Raw genomic sequence first — 26394 nt, forward strand, 5'->3', positions numbered from 1 at the left:
ATAATCCATTAGTGCCTGCAGCACCCTTGAAAGGCTTTGCTACCACAGAGGATGGGACGAGTTTCATTTTGTGTAATATAGGACACATCACTTGCCTCTGAGCAGAGCTTCCTCACAGTTGCCCTCCACAGAGAGGAGTAGGGTGACAGCTGCAATTGTAGGCAGAGCTACTAAGTCCCCTCTGCATTTTCCTTGTCTCTGTGATGCTCTGGACATGTCCCCACACCTGTCAACCAGCCTGAGGTGGCAGTGAGCCATCACCACTCTGTCAGTCTATTCTCCAGCCAGGCCAACAGGAGAATGGCATAAGAATCAGTCACCATAGGATCTCCCATGTGCTGGGGGTTGTGGTCACTCTGGGACTTTGCTGTTCACCTTTGGGACAGGTTAAGCCCGTGGTTAAGCCCAGGTTAAGTACAAAGCCACCACTCTCCATGTGGCACAACACCAGTGTGTTTTCTACACTGCCACTGCAGTCTCTGGTGACTTGTGCAAATGATGAGTGACTCCCCTAAAGTTAGTTGACCCACTGTGGGACAAAAGAGTGATAGCTAAGGGACAACTGCTTCCCATGGAGGATGAAATGTTGCACCACCCATACATGTGTTTGGATGAGAACAAAAGGCAGAATTATGGCTGCAGTTTTCTGTGGCCAAGATGTATCCAGCAGAATATCTCAATTATTGAATCCCCTTGCCTTGATTCTCACATCTGCAGAGGTTAAACAATTCACTCCTGGACCTCAAGTTAGGGACTTGTAGCGGCATAAATGGGCCACACACCCATGTGAACCAAGTCAGGGCAAGCTTATTGATTCCAGGCAATTAGGCTAATTTGTTGCACTGAGAGAAGCTCCAAAGGGTGTAAATCAGAATATCAAAGTGGAGACATTAAGCTCAAAAATCTTATGCTAATATATAGGGAGGTTAAAAGGAAGTCAAAATGGCCCACCCTTGGCCAAGGCTGTTCAGCCAAAACAAAGGAGTGCACAATTTGGGTGTGCTGCTGGTCTATCAGGTCAAGGAATAGACTCCATAGATCTGGACAGACTGTGCAAGTTGTCAGACAAAAGGCTTACAAAGAGCTGGCTGAGTTGGCCCCCCAAGAGGTTAGGCAGGAAAACTTTCCAATGATGGAAAATATGGTATCACTTGCTCCTGTTAGGCTAATTGTTCAGGGAGCAGGACAGTGTGAAACTCAATGTCCACATGCATTTGGTTAATGTGAGGAGACATTATGAAGGTCATGGGCCTGGAAAGAGTGAGAGCACTGACAGGAAAAGAATGGGTTTGCCATGGGTTGCAGAGAAAGAAATGTGTCTGAGCAGGATATGCCCAGCCCTGGGTACTCAAGGAAGGTGGATAAAGGCATAGGAAACCCTCTCCCCTAAGATCCCCTTACAGTCAGCAAAAGCATGTGAGTCTCCTCCAGAAGGCAATCTAGACCACATAAGGAAGTTCCTGCTTTAAACCCGGTGTGGATTTTCAAGTAGAGTACAGAAAGCTCCTGTAGCCCTTCCTGGTGCTTTTAGTCTTAGTTCTAGGGTGCCTAAGCAAACCCATTATAATTATCTAGGTTTCAGTTAACAGAGACAACATGGATTGAAATTAATTTGCTGTGCTCAGAAATATTTTATATATTTGTCTAAATATCAACATACTGTATATCAACTTTTCTTACCATCTTTAGACACTATTTACGCTAAAACACACAATCACCTACCTCTGCATATAGTAAATTACTGGGCAAGGGAAAGCACATAGGAAATGGCTTCCACATCTAAAAATATCCCTGCCGATGCAATTAAAAGAAAATTATGTGCTTTTAAAATTTGGGAATGTTAAGAACACATGTTAGCACTAAGAAAATAAAAAAAAAAAAATAAAACAGAAAACCACCATTTGCTCATACCAGAGAAGCAATATCACAGGCAAACCATTTAAGAAACACTGACCAACAGCCTGCCTTCTGATAGAGCTGGACAACTGCACAGGATCTAAAAATGCTCTTCAAACACAAGTGTAATCTACAAACACCAGAGAGCCTCCTCTGGGAGGCAGCTCAGGCATTCAGCTGGCATCTGCAAGGCACATTTAGCCTCGCCTCTCATCATGTGAGGGGCGGGAGCAATCACCTTACAACTCTGCGTCTCTTTCATTCACTCTTCCTGCCTGTTGGAAGAGATGTCAGGGTTTCTCTAACCAGTATTATACTTTCCAACATGATTCCCAAGGTGCCTGTAGCCTTGGCATTAGATGATGAACTCTGCATTTACTTTGGTTGCAAAATCCAAGGCCTCCCACTCCCTTTCGTGTTCCATATCTCCTGAAAGAGGGATTTCTTAACTGGATTCTCTCACTCCATCCTTCTATGAAATGTGCTATTTATAACCAATGCCAAAGAAAAGCTTTTTCTGGTGTCTCAGTTGACTGGAAACATAAAGATGTATTTTGTCTAACTACTATGAGCCACTTCCTGATCTCATTTACACCAGCAAGTATCCAAGTCAGTTAGAGAAATCACACTACGTAAAACCAGTCTCAGACAGGTCAAATTCTGGCTTTGAGTATTCAAATTACTGGATTGAAAGAACAGCCTTATTAAAATAACTAATGAGTGTCTCCCGCTTCAAAACCAAAGACAAATCTTGGTTAGGAGGGAGTGATGAGAATTTTAAATGGCAATCTAGATTGACAACACCTAAATTTCCACAAATCTTCTTATTTGTAAAAGCACTTGCCTTGTAATCAAGATCCATCTTCAAAAATAAACAATCGGTGTAGAGGCTCGAATCTGTTGGTGGCTTCTCTGGGGAAGCTGCAGTTACAGAACTTCAAAATATACTCTCAATTTTGGAGAGACATTAGCAGTAGTTGTATATTTATGGCTAAAAAATACCTGAATTTCATGCTCAAAAAAGGTGCCAGCTCAGAATTTTTTTGTTGTTTAGAGGTTTGGGATATTTTTCATTAAAAGTATCCATAGAGTAAGCAGGGAAATGGCATGAGCATCCCAATGTTGTTCTTCCAGTGTGATCTGAAGTTAACTTTGTATGACAGCACCCAGGGAGGGAAAGCATACATCGCTGTCAGGCTCCAGTTCTAGACTCAGGTGTAGGTGTAGGAATAAATAGAAGGCAGAATTATAACAGAGGCAGATAGCAGAACCAGTGTAATGAAAATTATTTGTATTTGCAACAGGTAACTCTAGACTATGAAACTCCTGGAAGCCACTGTGAGACAAAAACCAGGTTTTAATTTCTTTGTTTGGGATAGATGTGTCTATACATATATTTAAAATATACCTTTGAGCCTTTCTATTGATTTGTTAGTAAGAAACTGAATTCCTCTACCCACCCACAGGTGTCTGCCCCTCAGCCACACTACAAGGTCTAGTCCTGTCTTTACCTGACTTTTAAAAGTGAAAAACATGAGCTTTTTCTGAAATCTTCACTCAGGAATAGGGTCAAAGGAAATCACTGGTACTGAAAAATGAAGTAGGATGTCTTACACTACCCTATCTAATGACTGTTGAAACTGGAAGATTAGCATCAGGTAAGAACTAGTATATGTGTGCATGAAAATCCTTCAGATACTGGAAATGGTGAGCTGAGCAAAGTGTTGGGCCACAGCTGACTCCTACCTCCACGTTTCCCAGTTCTGAAGGCAGGGAGTGCAGCTCTGGATCTGGGCTAATGTTACTTCCTCCAACAAGGGTGCATGGTTGTAATATTCACTGGCTCTAGCAACGGGTACTTTGCATCTGGTTATACAAGAATCACTAATGTGCTGAAAGACTAGGAACAATTCAAACTTTATATAGAGATGGCCTAAAGCAATATTCACTAGGACACAGCAACTGGCTTGCAGTTACTTTTCAACAACATACTATATGGCATTGTGTAAGAGCATCCCAATTAACAGCTCATCTTGAAACTTGACAACTGTTGCAAACAGTCCACTGACTGAAGGAACAGGGGTCCTCAGCTTTGTTTCCTTTTGCAGTCCTACCAAGCACCATGACTGAAGCAGCAGATAGCAAACAATACTGTATGGTGAAACGTATGAATACTGGTGCGATTTGAACACCTCCCACTCCTTATAAGTGTACCTGAGCTTCTTGTCTGATTCCTTCATATTCCACTCTCATTTTCTTCTGAGCATCCTCATCAACACTGGGGTCACCTATCCTGCTGAACAAGGAAGCAGCTTCCTCCAGCAGCCTTTCCAGCAGGACTGACTGATTTACGACATCATTCAGCAGAACCTGAGCATGGCTCAGCTGCCACTGCTTCTCCTTCAAGCCAAGCTGCAACTCAATGTCAGGCTCCAAGGTCACCCTCATGTTGTGAATCCAGGCGTAAAACTCATCTTGGGCTTTCAGGTACTCGCTCCAGTGCAGCCAGACCCACTCTATACGGCTGTTGGGAAAGCAGGAGAGATGCGTTAGTTGAAATGAAGATGGGAGCAGTGGAGATTAACAAGCTCAAAAGGCCTTCAAAGCAACAGATAAGGTTCTCAGCAATTTTAAGCTGCTCTGATTTCACAGGGTCCAGATTCACTTCTCAAGCCTTCCCTCCTTTGGGGAGGAAATATTTTGTGCAAGGTCCCTGTGCCTGACCGAACTCATCATGCCAGACGATGAGGTGGCTGGGCCAGTCTGTGAAGGCAGAGCCCTGAGGTCCCACTGACCCTCTCTCCCTACACAGTCCCCAAAATGTTCATGGGACTGAGATTATTAGCAGGAATTTCTATCTACAATCCAGGTAGCAGAGAAAGGCAGGAAGTGTTTTAAGAAAGCATGGGATGAGACAACTGCCTCAGCACACCAAAGAGTACGTTTGTCTTACCTGTGACAATGAGTAATGTATATGGCTGTCTCTTCCCACAAGGCTTTAATGTCTTTCAGTTTAGATAGTACTTCATGCTTCTTATCCTCACTGATGCTGCGAAGAGCAGCATCTGCCTTCACAAGAATCAAGTCCATTTTTAAGCTGCCTTCTGGCTCCAGGGCACGTATTTTCTATGAGAAAAAAATGATAACTGAAAGCATGAAAAGAAAGCAAGTGTAATTGATGAAATGTAAACTTTGGTTTTACCCAGGAATCATGAATTCATTGAATCATCTAGGTTGGAAAAGACTCTTAAGATCATTAAGTCCAATCGTTAACCTAACACTATGGTGGGATGGAAATGTTTCTATACAACACTGACAATTAATCCTTCTCACCTCACTCCCTACTGCAAAGCTTCTCCTGAAAGAAAAATATGAACTTTTCTTCTAAAGAACTGAATTTAAAGCCACACAGCAGTTGAAAAACATTTAAGTTAGCTAGAAAAAACAGATAATCTTCTATGAAATGCCTGTGGCTGTGTTTCCACTGCTGTTATAAATTATAGCACTATGTTGCCACATGCCAGCTGTTCTCCCCCACCTGCCAAAGCACGTAGAGCCAATCTCCACAGGGTACACTGCAACGTCTCAATTTTAAGGTCTACTATAAGAAATCATAAGGCATATTAAAAAGGCTTCCTAGTGCAAATAAAAGTTGGCTTAGAAAACAAGCCAGGAGAAATTAACTAGTGGAATTTTGTGCCTGCTACCAAGTTTTGCTTTGACCCTTAATTGCTAAGTTACAGATTGGTGAAAATGTGCATCTTGCACAAATAGAAATGCCAGGAACTGAAAGTTGAGTCATCTAATTTTAAGTAAACTGTCTTCCTTTATCCAGAAATGGAAAAAACAGAACAAGTTCTGTACAATATAACAGATTAATTATGCTCCAATTTGGATGTCAGCTTTCAACATCACTTTATCCAAACTCCTGATACCATCAGATTAGCTTTTCTTGCTGTTCTTCCATAAACTCCTGGCAAACTGCAGGCTTTTGCATTTGAAGAAAAAGGCTTCTATAATAAAAACACCGAGAGGTTCAAAATCAGCAATTACTTCTGGAAAAATTAGACCTATGGGATTTGTTTAAAAAAAAATCATGTCAGTTATTGCAAAGGTGAGACCAAATAAAAGACCTTCAGATTTCCAGTCTCACATTCTGGGAAAAGACTGTTCTTTTGGCATGTACACAGCACACCTGCATGTGACATACAAACAGGTGTTTGGACAAATTATCTACTATGAAAAGTGTGATTAACAGAATCCAGGAAAGCATGGCAAAGGGTACGGCAAAGAAAGAAAATACAAGCCATAGCCATCATCCAGTAGGAAAAATTTAAGAGTAAAGCTGTTTTCTGAGCCTGACATTTTTCAAGCAACAGAAAGCAAACAACAGCCAGAGAGAAAAGAGTGGCTGTACAGTCATTTTTCTTTTTCAAATCTGTTTTTTACATGATTGCTATCATTGGCTGGCATTTTCATTAACAAATTAACTGAAAAAAAACCACAGGAAGGAAGTATGAAAAAAACTGACAAGCCAGATGCAAAAAAGGAATTGAAAATCGATCACTGGATTTGAAAACAGCCAATAGTGAAGCAGCAAGCACATCACGAGGACACACGAGCTGGAGAGGGAAGCCAAGCTCAGGAAGGAGGCAGAACAAGGGAGCAGGAGGTGATTAAAGTAAACACAGGAAGAGAGAATAGACACTTGTTAATCTTTAGAATGATGAATTTCCCAAGTCTGAATTGAAAAAATCTCCTAACATGACTTTTTGCATGTTATAGAGCTCCTCTAAAGCCCACAGAAGTCAATGGGCTTTGGTCCTGGCCATATCAAATCACCACAGATCTCTAGACCTTACTTCTTATCTCTGCCATGAATGCAACCCCTTTTCCAAACTACAACTCTTCTACTCAAGTTCCTGTGTTTCTTGCCTGTTTTTTGAGACTACACATTATAGATTCCCAGACAAAAGGAAAGGGTAAAAACAACTTAGGGGGAGAAAAATAAAACTATAGACCAAGAGGAAATGCTTCAGATATTCATGACTGACATGCAAGTCTAGCTACCATCTACCTCTCCATGAACAGTCTCCATATTACGCCAGAGGCAAGATCCATCCTCCAGTAAACCACAGTTAAGTAAAAAGGCTGAAGACGTCACTGTACCATCATGTAAAGTATCTTGTCCTCCATGTATGCCTGCAATTTCTTTTGAATTGTTAAACTTTAGAAGAGGCAGGCCAAATATGAGTAGACACACACAAAAAAAGGCTTTTGGGTAAATAACAATGGGAAAGATTTTGCCATTTAAAGAACAGACTAGTTGGAATTAAAGGTAATAAAGGTATAAAAATAGTTTGTGTTAATCACAGAAATATCACCACTCCCTTTAATCTTGAATGGTAGAGATGGGACAAATAGGAGTGTTTCCTTCTCTGAGATTACAAGATCTAGATAACATCTAATGAAACTGAAGTTAATGAATGTGAAATCACAGTAAGAGAGCAGGCACAATCTGCAACAGGATCTCTGCGAGAAGAGTTATACAAGAGATTAAGTAAAACCAGGAAAAAATGAAAACATTTACCTTTTCATTAGAGAGAAGACAAAGGAGACCAGTAAACCATCTTATTATCAGGGTTTATGGAAAAGAACAAAGGGATTACTCTAGAACAGCCATTACAAGGACACTACAATATTTCCCTCTCAGTGCCAGAGTCCTGGAGGAGACGGAACACCAACGTGCTCTGATTCTCTTATATGATATGCTGGTCTTCTGCAAATTACTATGGTAATTGCGAGCAGCAACGAAACTGTTGCAGGTTTGAGCATGCTCACTGTAAACATTTTAACCTGCCAAACCCACTGCTAGCCTTGGAAGCCTGTGATATCAAATTGCAATCCTCTTTTTCTACATCTGTAAACATTTCGTAGATGGAAAAAATTAGAAAGAATACTGATGTGAACCCATCCATGCAGGACCAACGCTCCAAAAAGGAGGGGCAGCTGACAATTTCTTAATGTACAGCTCCAGAGCTCACAGTAATAACTTGTCTAACAATGGCAGCTGTGATTGCCACCTCTGAATGGCTACATCACTCTCCCCTTACCTCAGTTTCTCTCAGTCTGGCTTCTAGGGCAGATCGAGGTCCTTTGGTGTTGTCATTGATCCTCAGTCTCTCTTGGATGGCCTTCATCCAAGCTTCTGCATTCTCCACGCTACTGTCAAATTCATCCTGTAGCTGCTGAGTCATCGCATTTGAAGAAGCTGAAAGGATAAGAACAGGGAGGTAAGTAGGTTTTGGTTAAGACCTAAACAGGAACGCAAGGCAATCTAAAGGAGCAAGGGAGAAAAGCTAATGATGTTGTGGCTTTCCTTTTTAACGATAATACCAAAAAATGCAGCAGTATTGCTGTTCAGTTGAGCACAGAGAACACATTCACACTGCAGCTTTCCCAAATGAAAATATACCAGGAAACAAAAAAAAGGTGGGGAACTGTGGGAGGCTCCATCACAGTAAACAGATTTAATTCAAAGCTTTCAAATGAGATTAATTTAGTGTTTGTGGTATATTCCAGACTGGCTACACCAATCACAAACACTTTCTGTTTCTTCACAGAGCCTAGTCAGTATAAAATTCTCCCTCTGCCTTTCCTGGCTCAGGTACTGAGCACCTGACACCAGACTAATAAAGCACTTCAGCACATGCTTAATCGAGAGGTGTATAAACCCTTTAAGGCTGTTGAGATCAGAATCAGGTACTTAGGCCTTCAGTTAACTTCTCCTCCTGAGACCATGCAAAGGTTACCTGAATGCACATGCAGTGAGTCTGGGGTACACAGACAATGAGAACTGGCCAGCAATTGCCAAGCAATTGCGAAGACAAACCATTCACAAGCCATCGCAGGGGAATATCAACGCTGGTGGATGTCTTCTTTTGCCATCTCTTTTACTCCATACCAAGGCTGCAAGCTTTTAATTTTCCCCTCCCTCTCTCAGTGAGAAGGTATGATGGTTGGTTGCTCTGTTGATGTCTCTGTTTAGAGCACAAGCCCAGACGGCCTCCTTTGTGCCTGAATAATAGAGCAGAGCCATCCTAGGCTCACCCCTAAGCACTCCCAGACTAAACTTGACTAATAAGGATGAACCAAAACAAAGCACCCTGTAGGTCAGCTCCGCTGAAGTGAACAGAAAGATAGTCACTGACATTCAATGGGTTTGGATCACATCCTATAACTACTGCCAGACAAGCAGTCAGTGTAAAATAAAATATTCTTCCCCTTTGTTATTTGTCACTGAAAGATTTTTGCAGCACAAATTTTGAGACTTAATTACTGAACCCAAGGTCATTGCACAGAATTCAGTTCCACAGCAGCCCCTCAGTTTCCATGAAATGATTCATGTGGAAGAAAGTGTTCAGTGAGAGACTCAGTGCACAGCTCTTGGTGAAGCTGGACCAGTGGCATTTTGTAACCCCTATAGGTCTCAGAAGCTTAGTCTTTATAAGGGAGAGCCATCCTTCTGCTCACAAGCAGAAAGTTTCCCACCATCCTGCTGATATTCCTTTTCATGAGGTAAAAGTATTCATACAATGTTAGATGTCCTCCCCTGCAGCACCCAGTGCATTTTCTTCCACATCAGACCAGAGGAAACAAGATGTCAGTATTCACAAGTCTGAATTGTTGCTTCCCAGCCTTCAGCAGGCTTTATACCCAACAGGTTCCAGAAGAGAGTGAAAGAACTGCACCTACAGCTACTGCACTACCCACAGGGACAATTGGAACAGAGGATGGGGTCAGACCTCCATGCACAGACCAGCGGAGCTGCATTTGCATGAAAGAGGGAATTCCTCCCTAAGTGGGAGGACAGAGCAGAATCTAAGGTTGTAACTCTCAGAACTTGAGGGCAATTTTAAAAAGTGTGACCTCACCTTGAAAAGATTTAATAAATAGAACAGGATGTACTGGCTTTAGTGAGGGTGGTGTGGTATGGGGCATTTACTCCCTCTCAAATATAAAAAACAAGACAGGATATATAATTACAGCTAAAATCATTGACTTACATCACAAGAGTCCAAAGGATGAAGCCAGCTAATGGAGTAATGTTATTCTCAGTGGATTGCTAGATAGCTGTGTCCTTCTCCAACTATGACTGGTCCAGAACTGACATTTCTGAATTGCAATAATCCAACTCTCAGAAGAGAGCACACATCTCGTTGTAGCTGACGGATCAACTCCTTTTCACATTAACTTTTCACATTATATCTGGCAATTGTAGAGGGACTGTCCCCTAAAACTTTCCTTGTTACATACATACATTTTCTAGGCAAACAGTTTCTGAATGCGCAAGTATAAGCTGTGGTGATTCCAGTTATGCTCTTGTGAAACAAAAAGTCACAGTACACTTGCTGGATAGACACTGATGAGGAGTGGCATTCATTTCCCAGGAGAGGTTTCTATTCCCAGCAACATATATTTCAAATTTGCTTCAAGACTCCAGTCATGGAGTAGCCAATACAGAATGTTATCTTGTCCTGGTCCTATTTCTTAAAAAGAAGCAGAGGGTTAAGAAGCAGTGGAAAACCTACCATCATCTAACAGGAAGAAAACCACATTCACACTCTGCCCTCACGCTACTCTCCTTTGAGCGTAAGGAATTTCTGTCCAAAACCCACAGTCACAAAGATCTCTATCCCACACACAGTCATTCCACATAAGGAGTTCCACAGGAAGCCACTAAAAATATTATTTCAATGTTAAGATCACCAGCTTGCAAAGGAAGAGAAACACTTTGTTACTCCAACTGCCTGCGTAACATAGACTGATTTTGACCAAGTAATTCCTACATCTATTACCATAAAGATGATTAAATTTAGCATGTAGTACAACTCAGTGCCCAGCCAGACTTCATGGTAGCTATGACCTGCTATACCTCACATGAATTTGGGCTGCCCCTTGAGACCTACTGTCCTCCCTCCACACAGGGCAGCCAGCCAGACACTATCAGCTCCAGCGTCAGTCTTTTGTTCTGGAACACTTCCCAGGCACTAACGGCATGCTTGATACCTGCAAGGTAAAATTATGTTTTCTGACTTACTGTCTGCCTGGGAAGAAGAACAGCTGTTGACTGTGAAATATGGTAATATCTGTAATTTCTTTGCAAATGCTTCTAAAGCTGAGATAAATGATTAGTCAGTAGAAGTTAATGAATCAACAGTATTCACCCCATTCCTGTTGCATCATTGACTGAGCAATACTTCTGGACTCTGATCGGCACAAAAAGGACAAAGAAGACATAGGAGGTCCTGGAAGAGACCTGAGTTGTTCAGCTATGCAGAGCCAGTATTAACACACCAACCTGCAACAGCAGCAGACCATTAGGGTCCCCTGTCCCAGGCTCAGTCTCTGGGACTCACTGTGCCAGGGAAAGCCTCCCCTCAATCACTGGTGTGATCCTCTGAGCAATTTGGACAAAATTGTTTTTGTCACAGTTATTGTCAAATGCATGTGGCTGTTCAAAACAGCTTTTAATTTTAATGCCACTTGAATCAGTGTATTAATTCATACTGTGGAAGGCACATTTACAGCACAGAAAACACTTAGTATCTCTATACATATGTTACTAAATGAGGTTAATAACTATGCATAAGAAATTCTGACATAGATAATGAGATGCTGAGCAAAACTGAGTTTTATTTCTCCAAATGCAGTCACACAGTTATTTGGTAAAAGTAACAAAGAAGAATATTTCAGGGTGCTGAAGAAAACTGACCAAGGACAGCTCCTGCAGCATGTCCAGAGGCTATAAGAAGCACATTTCAGGAACAGGAGAATATAAGACACGGATTAGCTCCAGAAGACTTTAGCTGAATCTCTCCCACAACACTAGTCTTCCTACCTTTTCTGAATCACCCTCTGTGGCCCCTAAAACACCACTTGGCAATGTCTGGGTAGGCACACGTGTTTCAGTGCCATGGAGGGATGATGCCTCAGCCCTGGCCCGGTTGCTCTGCCAAACCGACTGCACACCCACGGTAAAACCAGGGCTTGCACTGTTTTGTCTGTGGCTTGGTTACACCCATGGGATATCTGTACCTTTGGAGGAAGGTAAGATGAAACCTGGGACAACGAACATTTATCTTCTCTCTTGTCCAGGCACAAAACCATTTAGCAAAGAGGGAAGTCAGAGAATTGCAGTCTTCCACCTTTTCCCAAAATCCCGGAGGAAAAGGGGTATGTGCACGTGCACATGGGAGGCACATGCATTCTACCCTCAGCTTCCCCACAGGCTGAATACTCTAACAGGAAGGAATGAGATTCAAAGCAACAGCAAGCTAGGGTTTGCTTTTAAAATGTGCCCCGTTTGTGCTGGACTAGGCTGAAGAGATGCAGAGGCAGCCTTGTTTCAGCTGTGGTCTTGGAGCCATCTGCTAAAAGAGCACGTAAATTATTTGGCTGACTGCTCTGCATGATAGTTCTTGACCCACTGCATGGGAGCAGCACCACTGAGAGATGTGGACATGCCTGGGTTTCCATGGTAGACCCTAACACAGAGGCAGGCAGAGGTCATCCTTCACATGACCCACACAGCACTCACAGGGCCAAATTTCTCTGAGTTCTTCCCTAAGTACAGCCACTGCAGCAGTCTTGCTAGTGCATCTAATAACTCTGCTGGCATATTGCAAGGTTTACTCATTTAATAATTATAATACATGACTGGGAGCTTTTAAAGTTCTTTTTCAAGTGCAGTGTCTTTTTCATAGGATTATCTTATTATTTTGTAACATTTCCTAACATACTATTTTCTTTCTATCAGGTCATGCTGTTTTGCTTTGTTTTATTTTTTTCAAATTTAAATCTCTTAAATGTTTCTTACAACCACTCCCATTTTACAAATTCTTTAAACCCTACATTTACAGAACACAGGCTTTTAAATGGTTTCAATATGTCTTGGATTCCTATACTTGACTAGTTTCCAGAACCCAGTTCTTACAAAAATAAAAGTACAAAAATGCTCCAGGAAAATTCAAACCACTCATCATTAGGGACACTATTTTCCAATTAGTGAAATAGTTCAAACTTTTCATAACTCTTTTCATTTGCTTCTGGGACTGGATGTGAAAAAAAAAAGGATTTAAAAAACACTGAAGTGTATCGAATTTTAGACAAATGCATGAGTGTGCAAGGAATTCTGGCTCTGGGAATTGTATCTGGGATAATTTGGTAACTTTTCAGCTTCCCTAGATACTGTAAAGGGAGCTCTGAGAAGACACAGAGCGAGGAGCCCTGACCTGTTCCCAGACTGGAGCAGAGAGTCAGTCATTGTCACAGACCACAGAGGCACAGAGCACTGACCCTTGTCTTTCCGAATATTCTTGGTCTACTCTAGGAGGAGCTACTTTGAATTTTGAATCTAGCTAATGCTTCACCAGCCTTACTGAAAGCCTCCAGGGTAGCTGCACCCATGCAGAGCTGTGTTAAACCGCCTGAGTAGGTGCAGAAGCCCTCAAGGTTTCAAATAAAAGGTATAGTTTTTTCCAGCATAATCTTTCAGAGACTCAAAACATTAATCCTATCACCTTGGCCATCTTCCAACACAGCCCTCTCCAGTGTTATTGGCAGTGAATGTTTATGATAGTCAACAACTGTTTGTCCTAATTAATGAGCCAGAGTATGAATAGGGGTTTTTGGAATAAACACATCCATATCTTAGTTACAAGCATCCCCTTCAACCAAGGAATGCTAACATCCTGAGTACGTAGAGCACTCATGTATATCATAACCACTTCCTCTCCCTCACAAAACAATCCATAGGAATCCTATGGCTAATGCAAGACATTCTGCCACAACATGATCACACCTGACAGTTTTCTTTTTGTTACTAAAACCTGAAAAGCAGAGACATGCTGTGCAGGCTAACTCTCAAAAAATGCCTGATTTTTTTTCAGCCATTTTTTTTAAAGATTAATTTCAAACTTTGGTGAGAGCCGGTACAAATGGGATTTTTTTTTTGTTTCAAGACTGCTGTGGAAACTACATGATCCCCAGGTCTAAAAAGCCATTTCCTTAAAAAAGGGACTGAAATTTTAAAATAGTTTTCTACCTGCATGGAATCACCATGTACAAGTAAGGCAGAGTTGGGTCCTGAGGCTATCTTCCCTTTTAGGGAGCAACAATAACTAGATTTGATCACAGCATTTTTATTTTTTTTTTCAGTCTTCAAATCACTTAGAAGTAAAAAAGAATACATGAGGAGTCTTAATTACAAATCTCTCCCCACTCCATACACACTTGTGCATTTCCAGGTCACGCTGGGAGACAGGTTGGTCTACCACGATTCCATTAGATAAGTAAAATGCAGGTTTTAGCACTTGTCTAGAATTTTTTTTTATCACCAAGGAGACAGAGTATCTATATTAGATAGCTGTCTGGTTTAGATTTTGATTTTCTATCCCCACATTATTGAGGTACTAAACAATCTTTAGAGCATTTACTCACTCAGACCCCTGGGAAGTAAGACTATCTTATCCCCTTTATAGATAAAACTTGGGTTCAAAGGCACTTTGTTTCTTGCCTTTAAACAGTAAGGAAATACTTGAAAGGACAAGAACAAAGTCAAAGATTCAGTTAATAAACACTCCAGAGAATGATTGTCAACCTTTTCTAATCTATATCCCTTCAAGTGTCTCTGCTGAGATGCAGATATCTGTTTAGTGACTTTAAACTTAATGACAAGAGACTTCATTTTCCTAGTTACCATTCACAGACTCTTTAGTCTGGGAAGTCACAGGTTAAACGCTTCTGCTCTACCACTTCAGAGATTCTTTAGATCCAGGGAATCTGATTGGGAAATTACCCCTGAAAGGTATCAGTGGGTCTACCAGCAATCTACATCTTGAGCAGCTGGGGACAAGTTCACACCTAGGCTAGGTTTCAGCTTTGCTCAGCTCCCTATGAGTTTTACCATCAGTCAGCCAATGAAAAAAACCCACAAGCCAACAACATTAGTTTCACGGTCTCTGGAGACTGTATTTAATTATCTCCTGCTTGTCTTCCACAGAGTGTATGATCCTTCAGTACTGGGTGCCAGTCACAGCGCTGATATACTGACTAATAAACCTCTGTGTATCTGGCTCTTGGCTAGAGATCAGTGAACAGTTCAAAATGAATAATATATCTGATAAATCATTCCTCTTCTGCTGGTCATATTATTGTGTACAGACAATCTCATTTTCTCAAAGATGTGGTTATTTGTAACTATTTGCCAAATATATTTTGCAAATTAGTTTTGCTCTGCAGACTATTCCCAAGTAATTCTTCCTGGCAATTCTTAATACCCCACCTGCGTTGCTCAGTTTCGGTTTGGCATCATAACCCCATTGGGAAACTGTTCCCTGGCTAGCTGGCAGCAGCTCTCCTTGTTTTTGTGCAGTTTGTCACACATCCCTTGTAGCTCCCAAGGGCAATTGTCAAAATCAGGACTCCAGTGTGTTAAGCCACATACAGAGCGTGCCTTCACAACACCCCTCAGTGAGCAGAGGTTAAAAGCTTAATACCTCTGTCCCAAAGAGATTACAGAGGACAAGTCGGAAGGGGTTTGGCAAAGAAAGCAAGGCATAGATGTGTACTTAGGGACACAGAATGGTGCATGGAAGAAAGGGCTGTCAGAGCCTGCATCTGCATTTCCAGTGCTCTCTGCAAGCTGAGGTGGTTCCACCACCCGTGTCCTCCGCCCACCTCTTGAAGCCAGAGATACCCAGAAAGAGATCCCTAAGCCTAGCTAGAGCATGTGGCCTCAGCATGGGCTCTGCAAACATGCTGGATCTTACACCAGGAGAGGAAATTCACTGCACTGAACCTCAGGCTGTCAATGGGACACCTTGGAATAGTAGCCCTGCAATTCCCTAGGGAATCAGTGCGAAAGACAGGCACTTTCAGGCAAGGATCCATACCAGAGGTGGGACAATTTGCCTTCTGCAGGAATCTCATGTCCTGAAAAGGCCTACAGTAGTAGTGTGGGTGGGCACTCAGGGGTACAGGATGTCAAGCTGTCTACAAGCTGGCATTCCATCCTCTTCCACATCCTTTCCTCTTCTACATGACAGTTTCCACATTTGGATCTAGGGAGTTTTTACACATGCAATTTTTTCCCCTTACAAAATCAGTGTTAAAATCTTATTCGACCATCGGTCAAATGACTGCCTCTGAGTGAGTGCAGCCTGGGACGACTAAGCACACATCTTTCAAACTAATAAACCTTTAAGTCAAGTATTTACTAGAAATATTTCTTAGAAACAAAGTCACTTTCAAGTACTTTACAATTATGCTCTAAGGGTACAATGTCTTTTGTCCCATTTAAAACAGCTGAAGGACTAACTCTTCAAAACACAAAATTTCTTAGATATATCTTTCAAAACATTATCACTCGGATGATGCTAATGAGATATTTATATGGTGAAAATGAGACTTATGGAATTCAAAACCACAGTAGTTAGCAAGTAGGACAGTACTAATTTTAGATACTAAAGCTGTTGATTAAAATAAGAGTTATTTTCACGGGATCAAAGCATATGGTTATGGAAAAATTAGCAGATTTTAATTTGCATGGAACAGAAAGATCTGTTTATATAATGAAAGAGAAAAATGACCACTGCAAGAGAGAAACACTTGAAACGCTGTCAAAAACATACAGCAGGATAAGTAAAGCTATACCTAAACAGCAGCACTCACATAATTAAAAGTAATATTTGCATTAATCTGATAATGCCAGGCTTTATATTGCAAAACAGCACTGGTTTGTGTTCAGACAAACCCACGGGCAAACAAGGCCAGTCTGTGTCACAAACAAAATACAGTACTGGAACTGCCAGCAACCTCATCCCCAAGCTCAGAAACAAAGTAGACCACTGCAAAATGGTGCTTATAAATTAACTTCGAGTGGTTGAGAACATTTCTGGAATTGAATAAAACAGGCTGCTTTCTCGTGACTCATTTTTGCCTGAACTATTGCAGTTTCCATGTCTTCGTCACCCTCCCACAGTGAGGGCTCGCCAGGCACTGTGGGTTAAAGGGCAGGATCACATCTGTGGTTTCAGTTGCACAGACCCCTCCTAACTGCCAGGAGCACAGGCACTCTTTTGGTTCTGTGAATAGGCCAGCGCCACCACAACTGCAGCACTCCGATGGCCCAGGGCTTCACAACAGACGTGAAGAACCGAGATGAAGCAGCACTGCCTTTTTAGTAGTCCTTTTAGCCTGACTGTGGACTGAAGTCCTGTAGATTATAAACCTAAAGGGGATTTGAACCTTCTCCTACTGAGATCCATCAAAACTAAAGCAAAGAGTAAAACAGCAGGCAGACCCAGCAGACAGCCGTGTTTGTCAGCAGTCCCCCTCCAGTGAGGGGAACCTGAGAGGTATTTAAACCTGTGATCACAGATAATTACTGTGCTGAGCAGCATGAGTAAAGCCAATGCTTTTTCTCTCACTCTTACATCATCCACTAGCAACTGCCTTTTAGAAATGGAGTACTACAAGAAACCAAAGCTCTCTTTCTTTTTGTGAACATCTGAAAAGATCAGGCAGCTCAGCTCTATTCAGACTCCAATGGGGCCTCAGGGCTTACTACTTACCAGCAAGTTTGGAAATTCCACCCTGAATATTATGGGACATATCCCTGGAGCTGCCAGCGAGCTAACGCAGAGATACATTTAGAGCAACAGGCATTTGCATCATCTGAGGATTTGTACCCAAACAGTAAGGTATTTGACAAACATGTCCTGACAGATGCGTAATAGCACTACCTATTCTCAAATACTTGAAAGAAGGAAAAGGTGTAAAGATAGAGATTTGTTTAAACCAAGCAATATATAATTCTTCTACAAGGAGTAATATACATGATGGCACAAACTTAACTTTGGTCTAAAAGAAGTAGCGGTATTTCCTCAGAAGTCTCCAAAGCCATCTTTTAAAGATAACACAAACACTTGTTATATTTTACAGGCATTTCACATCACTGGAATTTTTCTCTGCTATTTCCGTTTTGAATTTATAGAACAGGGCTCAGCAGGTGCTTTGCTAAAGGTTGATTCAGAAAACAGGAGAAGCTGGTAATCATCTCCCTGGAGGAAAATGCATCCGACTCTGATGAGGACCATTGCTGAACCGCCACACAGCAGAGCCTCCGATGACCTTGTTTGAGCTCAATGAGCACAACACAAGCAACAGTCCTTGCTTGTGCAAACTATATTTTCTACTTAAAAAAAAATATTGAATTTCTTTAATCCCCTTTTTTACCTATTGCATAGCCCCAGATCACATTTCAACAGTCACATATGGGGCATTAAACCCACACTATTTCACAAACTTCAGGGAAGGGATCTCAGCAGTTCCAATTCGGCAAACATGTTGGGGTTGTAAAAGCTGATATCGTGTCTTGAGTGCAGCAACACTCCCAGCTCCCAGCAGACACTCTCTCTCTATTAACTTCACTGTCTGCCCCTTATCTCCAACCCATAGTGAGCACCATGGTGGGGATATTTTCGCTTCTTTTCTCCCGCCTTACATGAAGGAGTTCCCCATCCTGGCCTGCTGCTCACAAAGCAATTTATGGACCTTATTTCATTGCACAGGGCCCTTACCCTTGGACCCTCCCACCCTCACCAGGCAGGAGGCAAGGCATGGGCTTGCTCTGAAGACAATGAATGGGCTGGTCTTGGTGCCCTTCACTAGCCGTATGCTGCCAGAACCCTGGGTCATGGCTCTCCTGCAACAGGCCACTTGCTTCTATTTCCCTTTTCACTAGAATTCAAATCCTTGAAGTTTCAAGGAACTTGATAACTTTAAACTTCTATCTCTCTGGCAAATTAGGGGAAAGCAGAAAATAAGTTCAAAAGTTATTAGGAGTCAAAAGATACAGACACATCGACTGGTCACAACCATCTCACTTCATTATGAAATAAAAGTAACCTTGCAAAAACCTTACCAAAAGCCGGGGAAATCTGGAAGAAAGGGCAGGTAAAAGTCTGTGGTGATTCCATCAAAGTTCCCTGATGGGTTCCCAACACAGCAAGAAGTATCCAGCCTGGCCTCCACTGGATATTACAACAGCAATTCGCTCAGTTGGCAGCACGAGCAAGTCTGGTACGAACAGAAACTAGTAGCTTCCTCCTCACTCATGTCAGAGGCAGCACAGGACTTCCTTTCTGCCTCCTTCCGTGCTGTGAGAGTGAAAGAGGGGATGGCAATCTAAAGATATATCAGGCCAGGAAAAAAAAAAAAAAGAAAGAAAGGAAAGAAACCCAGAGCAGAGCATGTTGCCACTGTTCAAAAGGTAGGTGAGATTTAAATAGCAATAATCCCCAGAAACTATCTAGTTCAGGTCATCAACTAACAAGCTGATTAATTCCTGTAGGGATTAATGGTTGAAATTATTATGCCTGACAGATGTTTGCTAAACAGGAATTAGTCCAGAATAAACAGCATGAAGACCAGCAAGAAGTAGAAGTGCAGACAGGTACATGTCAGAGCTGAGGTTTTTAGAAATCATTAGCTCAGCCTCTAACATAATTATAATTTTCCTTTATCATTCACTTCTTTTTCAGTCACAGCTCTGTAGCAGGAGATTCCCTTTGCAGACTGACACAGTAATCTAGATTCTGCTTTCAGTTACAATCATGCAAGGGAAGAAAGAGGTTAGCTGATATTTCCAGGAAATACCTCTGCTGCACAGTTTGGCTGAATGGAATACACTCTGTAGGCGTCAGCTGTCTCTTGTGCCAGAGCACATGATGAATTCTCCATTCCTAATTCCCTAAAACTCTTGGAAAATATAAAGCAGCATTCTCCCCTGATTAATTATGATCCTGCTGGGTATGCCTGCTGTTAGACATTCAATAAAACCCACTGGTTTGGTCTATCCACACCACTACCATTTGCATCATCCTTATGGGGTAGATGTAGTTAATACACTTCAGGACCAAACAAGATCCCACTTACTCAAGTTGGTGTAAATCCAAAGCAAGTCCGTAAGGCCACCAGTCTCTCTAGTTGTTCAGTTGCTGTGTATCGTAATTTGTACCACACTGAGCAACATTTCTAGTATTACAATAAACATAAAGAGGAGAGGTGAAGAAATCAGTGAAAGCAAAACATGGGGGGGAAGTTGGTTCAAATTCTACTGCCAAATTAGAAAGTACAGTTACAAACAGGGATAAAACTATGATCCTCTCCACCCATTTCAGAACTGGGGAGCACAAGTGAGCAGCATGGGTAAAAACTGAAGAGAGGAACAAAGATGGATGAAAATCTAGGTGGAAGAACAGCAACAGAATAGAAACTGTTGATCAAGCTAACCCTGTGAAGTTGCTAATACAGAGGATTAACCGAAGACCAGTAGCCTCAGTGAGACTGTGAGCCCTACGTGTAGTGGTGACCTCAGCACAGCCAACCAAACACAGAATTTTACCACCAGTGGTGAAAAAATAAACAAGGGACAGAAGAGGAGGAACATCTTAAGAGTTAGTAAACTGACAGTACGTCTAGAGAGGGAAGTGATACACCAGTTATTTTCCAAATGCCTTGTTAGCCTTTTGCTAACATGAATGATCCTTAGAAATGATAAGAACATCTCAAAGCACATCAGTGTGCAGACTAAAATATACAATGCCTGGGGGAACAAAAACTGGAGATGGGTCCACTTATCTGAAAGTCAAATCAGGGTTGGTTTAGAATTGTGTTGTTTGAACAGTAGAGTTTAAAGTGCCTATAAGTGAACCCCTTCACTGCTTTTCCCTTGTTCTCTCTCTGCTGTGATATATCCACAGTCACCGTAAATTTGCCATAGTCCTGTTAAAAAAAAAAAAAGGACTGAAACTAAGGAAGAAGAGCATATGAGGCTAATAGCAGCTATGCACAGCAGCTTCTAAAACATGGTAAGAAGCAGTCTCTTTAGATGACTAACCTAGAAAGCCAAAGAGCTCTCCTAGAAAGCCAGAGAGCCACAACGTGGAGGCAGCAATGAAAGAATCAAACTAACAGTGAAAAATGCAGCATCCCCCACAAAACTTTCCAGAAGTTAATATATTGACATACAGTTAAACATATTTGAAACATATAAATATCAGATTACCACTTGAGCATAATTCCCTTTAGAGCAAATCTGATTTTATATTTTTCCATATTTTTAAAGGAAACCAGATTCAGCAAAATATTCCAAATATTCCCACAACACCTGACCTGTCATTCTTTTCTCTACCACACAAAGAACACTATTTTCAGTTTCATCAGGGGGTGGAACAGGTTTTTTCCCACTTTTCTGGCCAACTATCATTTCTGTTGCGACAGTCAAAAGCATTTGAACGGCCCCTTCTTTAGCCCGACATCTCTGTTCAAATATGGATTCAGTTACATCCGTAACTGTGGTAACATCTGTTGTAACTCTAACTGTTGGAACATTTGTTGGATGATCTTAGATTACCCGGCAGCCTGTAGGCACTGCAAAGGAAACGTTTCTGCAAACCCAGTGCAGCCCATGGAGTTAAATGACTGCACTGCCCCACCGATTAATCTACTGTAAGTGATACTCTGGACAGACTGGCCTCATTGCCCACTAGCACGAGCAGCTAGTGATGTACTAGTCCACTATCTGTTTAGGAGACAGAGGTTGTCACCCCAGTAGGGTTGCAAGGGTTTTAAAGTATTGTCTGAGCTCTGACAAAGAGCTATGAAACCCCTCAGATAAGAAACAGAGCAGCAGTATAAAAAAATTTCTCCAAGGACAACCATTACAACTGTGTTATGTATTCTTACTACCCTGCAGAGGCTCAGGTTCTAAATGTGAATCAGCACTACACTACACTGCAGGTAGCACGTGTGGAGCAGTGGTGGCATCCCCAGTTCACAGAGGGTACTGCTGAAGCAGAAGAGAACACATAGAACATGGATACAGACAGAGGGGACACACATAGGAGAAATGAAGCAGTATTAGCATGAAAAGCCACAGGCAGAAGAGCAGCTGCCTAACCAGGGCCAAATTTCCACAGACATGGTAGCAAAAAGGTGTTAAGGAGGAATCTGAGCAATGGTCATGATGTGGATTTGGGAAGGATTACGTGTGAGGACAAGACTGGGAGAAAAAGCATGGAAGTGGTCAGGCGAGTCTGCCAAGCGTTAGTGAGGGTTGGTGCCATAGGCTGGCCAGAGGTGGAAGCTGCTCTCTGCTCTCTCAGTAATAAAGGAAATGCAGCTTGGGCATGTATGAGAATCAAAATTTCCATTTCTGGGAAAGATCATATTTCTAACTGTATTTTGGTTCTGAATTAGAATAACATTGGTATAAAGGGACTGCCCAAGCAATTGCTACTCGCCAAAGAACCTGGTTTGGAATTGCTGTGAAAGGACTTTTCAGAAAAGGAACACCCACATCAAGCAATCAGGTTGTCTTAAGTACTGGGTTTGGAGGTACTGGCACAGATGGCACAGACAGTTGTCAAGCTCTTCATCCCTCTTTCTGGTTTTACACAGTTTCACTACGTGTAAATAATGAATCATAATGCAGAACCTAATCATTATGTACAGCCTAATGATTCAGGTGTCCCACCTGCAAGCTGAGCATCTGGAAGATCAGGCTTGGGTCATCTTTATGCTCTGTCCCATTGAACAAGGGGGGAAAAAAAGGATTTTGACTTAACAGTTAGCATAAAAAAACCCCACAAAACAAAAACAACAACAACAACAACAAACCCAAACAAAACCCCCTTAATCCACACATAAAACCAAACTCTGAAAAATGTCAGATCTGATCTGGACAAGACTAAATAAACCAAGAAGAGGGTTAACTGCTGATATAGTCGCTTAACTGGGAAAAACACCTATTTGCAAATCCCCAAACTAAGGTGTAACCTGCTAGTAGCAATAACCTAACAGCTCTTCACAAATACCAGACTGATAGTTGACATGGGAAGGGCACACTGTAGAAAACAATTATTTGAGGAGCACTGAAGCACATCCAGGTAAATTCCTCAGCACTGACTAACTACAACTATCCAACAACAAAAGGACTTAAAAAAAAAAAAAGGCTGTGACATTTTAAGTATTGGGATTAAAAGTGTTCATGTAATTATTGGCAAAAATGTTTTTTATAAACACCTTCAGCTCTTTCATCAGACAGCAAATGCTAGTTTGCTCTGCAGACAAGAATAACAGCACCAGCTCTCCGTCCTCCATCATGAGGTATTCACAGAATCACAGAATGGCTGAGGTTGAAAGGGACCACTGGAGGTCATCTAGTCCAACTTCCCTGCTTGATCAGGGTCCCCTAGTAAAGCATGTTATTCAGGATTGTGTCCAGATGGCTTTTGAGTATCTCCAGAGAAGGAGACTCCAAAGCCTCTCTGCACAACCTGTATTCTCACATTATGCAATAGCTGGACAAGCAAACACCTGAGGGGAGAAATAAAGTAATGCTGAAGGCAAGAATATCTTTAGGGTTGCTGGTAGCTCTGTCCTGGATGGGAATTTGTGTTGTAGAAAAAAACAAATGAACCCAAACCAAACAAATAACACCCTCTCCCCCCCCAAAAACCCAAACAAACCAAACACTAAACCAAACAAACAAACCATAAAAAACCCCAAACAAACAAAAACAACACAACACCAGAAAGGGTTGAAATATTTTCCTTTTTTCTTAGGCTGAAGACATTTTCTGTAGATTGGCGTTTCACACCAGCAGCATGCACCCACTGACAAAACAACTAATGCAGTCGGCAGCTCTATAATCTGAGAATACAAGAGAAGAACTCAGGCTCTGGTGAAGCCAAGGGCAATACTGTCACAGAGCCAAGATTTCTACCCTGACTCCTGTGGACTTAAAAGACAAGGTAACAAGTAAATTTTTCCTTGGGTGCTCTCTTAATCTGCAGATCTAAATTAACACGAGCGTCTCTGGTGTTTACTGAGCTTGTGTAATTAGCTGTTTACTTCGCACAAAGCCTGTGCTTAACCAGCTATAAACCAATTCTGCTGACTTACATCACCTACATTTGTCAACCACTGTCATCTGCCATTCATATAACCACTACCACATTCCCACGGAGGCTCAGGAGTGCTTCTTCATGCAAAGACACTTGTGCATTAGGAAAAGTCAGTCACCTAAGTCAAAGGAAATGCACAGCCTGGGGAAGAATTGACAGCTTCAAAGATTTCTTTTATTTACTCACAGAAACTTTCAGGCAGGGGCATATTTCCTCACATGCCCCTGGCTTTCCATCTAACTGACTTGAAAATGCAGCGGGTACAGTGGATACAGGGCCTGTACACTTCCAGTTCAGCCTCCCTGAATTTCTTCAGGCTGCACCAACAATGGGATACAGAGCCTGGATAAAGACCAGCTGTTATATCTCTTAAACTACTCCTCAGTCAGGCAACACATCTTTTTCTGATACAATTGGCTCATTATAATGGCAGGATTATTTACAAGGATTACAAGGATGTAATCTTTTAAATCACATATCACTTCTATGTGAGGTGGAAAGAAAACACAGCCAAAAGTAACCCCTACGCTTTTTTCACAGCTTAATTTATTACTGCTGTTGTGTCAGTCCAGCTGAGTAGGTGAGTTGGTGTGTGAGGTAATATCTTGGGGTGAAAGCTCTACTCTTGTTTTTTAAATAAACCCAGATATTGAGATCCACTATGGGTGGTTTACTCTGTCACACCTATGACACCCTCCAACCTAATACCTTCAACACAGTTGCCACACACAAGTGTAGCCTATGAGATGAGATATTAATGTACCATTTCACAGATGGAGACACTGATGCTCTCAGCAGCATCTGTCTTTCAAATGTAGCCTCCGACAGACAGCGCCAAACTCAACAACACATGAGGCATCCAACATTACTGCTCCCATTTTAAAACTCTGTACATGCTTCTTCAAGATTGCAGAGCAAACCTGTGGCAGGAAAAGCTGCATTAAGGGAGATTTAGACTGGCTATTAGGAAACATTTCTTGACTGAGAGGGTGGCCAAACAGTGGAAAAGCTTCCTAGAGAGGCAGTTGATGCCTCAAGCCTGTCAGTGTTTAAGAGGCTTTTGGTGCCCTTAATAAGGTGCTTTACTTTTGCTCAGCCTCAGTGGTCAGGCAGTTAGACCAGGTGATGCTGTAGGTCCCTTCCAACTGAAGTATCTATTCTATTCTTACTGTTATTATCACCATCATCAACTGCAAGGGGAGCAGCATGTAGCCTTATGTAAAGTGTTTCTAGGATTCCCTAGTGAGAGGCAGGGAATACTAAGTATAACAGTAAGTCCCCCAGCACATGCTATCTCACATGGGCCTCTCATTCAGCTTGTGCTCCCAAGTATTACTGTCACATTTCTCAAAAGGCTTTCTGCATAGCACAACTGTAACAGCAGTTATTTCATCTTTTAATACCTCTAAACAAACACTAATCAAGAGCAAACCAAGAAAGCCATGGCTTGATACCTGAGTTCAATTCAAATTACAATCTCCTAGTTCTCCCTCTTTCCTGCAATTTCTCAATTTCTTCCAGTATGTTTTATCATGCACCTGTTCAGTGATATCCCAAGGCTGAGACTGCCCCTTAATCCTCAGCCTGTTACACTCAGAGCAGAAATTCCCTTGAAATCCCTTCATACGGAAGACTTCATACCAAGTCCGTGTGTTTTTAAGTAACATAGAAAAGAAGCTTGTTACAACAGACATGAAAAGTCAGTTCTGCTAAAGGGAAACAAATTATTCCACATCCTCTTTAAAATCAATGCACTGCCATTGGAATACAATTAAACTGTGTGCACAGACACATCAAAGATTATTTATTAAACTGTCATGTGGTGTCAATGAGAATGCCCTTCCCTGTCAGGCCTACCGTCCTTATCTCAACATTGAGGTGGAGCCACTTCAGATACCTGAAATTAAATTCCCCAGGGGTCACAACTCTGAGTAATTTTTTTGTAATGCAAGCAGTACCATCCAGTGACGCAATTTATTAGCAACACAGGAACATATTACAATAAGCAACAGTTTGTGTTACTTTGAGTCTATGAAGCAGTGAATCCAACAGCAATGCCTAACAGACAGCAGGTTGCAAAGTCATCAATTCTTGTGGAAGGCAAGGACTGACTTCAAGCTCCAGCTCCACAGAGGAGTGAGTAAGGAGAGATCTTTAGGTAAGTTTAAAAGACTCCATTTCTTTAAAATTCTGTCAGTTATGCCCTCAACAAACAGTAGAGAACAAACAAGAAAAGTAAATTTTCAAACAAAAGAACAAAACTGTATTTAAGTTGATGCTTACAATACCGCAGCTAGTCATGGAAGTATTGTTATAAGAAAAGTCTGCATTCCTAAATGCATACGCCAATATCAGCCTCAGGCAATGGAATTACATTTCAGATCAAAACTTAAGCAAAATTCAAGGATGTATAGCTTGGAGCCTATCACTTAATCAATATCAGGCTCAGTTTTGAAGTTTAAAC

General features: G+C 41.7%; 1 protein-coding gene across 5 annotated transcripts in view; it reads right to left on the reverse strand.

The window, feature by feature from the left end:
• SYNE3 (spectrin repeat containing nuclear envelope family member 3) overlaps positions 1-26394 on the reverse strand; it is an 82498-nt gene that overhangs the window by 37074 nt on the left and 19030 nt on the right. For 3 of the 5 annotated variants that reach the window (XM_039382684.1, XM_039382686.1, XM_027718391.2), the window contains exons 2-4: positions 8010-8167; positions 4850-5022; positions 4111-4420 (exon numbers count right to left, since the gene is read on the reverse strand). In XM_039382684.1, the coding sequence (XP_039238618.1) occupies positions 4111-4420; positions 4850-5022; positions 8010-8153 (627 nt within the window). In that variant the 5' untranslated portion in view covers positions 8154-8167. Of the gene's footprint in view, positions 1-4110; positions 4421-4849; positions 5023-8009; positions 8168-9962; positions 10444-18883; positions 19102-26394 lie in introns of those variants that run through there. The other 2 variants (XM_027718390.2, XM_039382685.1) reach the window with 2 other exon arrangements.

This window comes from Pipra filicauda, unplaced genomic scaffold, assembly GCF_003945595.2.
Source record: "Pipra filicauda isolate LSUMZ 115617 unplaced genomic scaffold, ASM394559v2 scaffold27_size4233163_pilon, whole genome shotgun sequence".
Classification (NCBI taxonomy): domain Eukaryota; kingdom Metazoa; phylum Chordata; class Aves; order Passeriformes; family Pipridae; genus Pipra; species Pipra filicauda.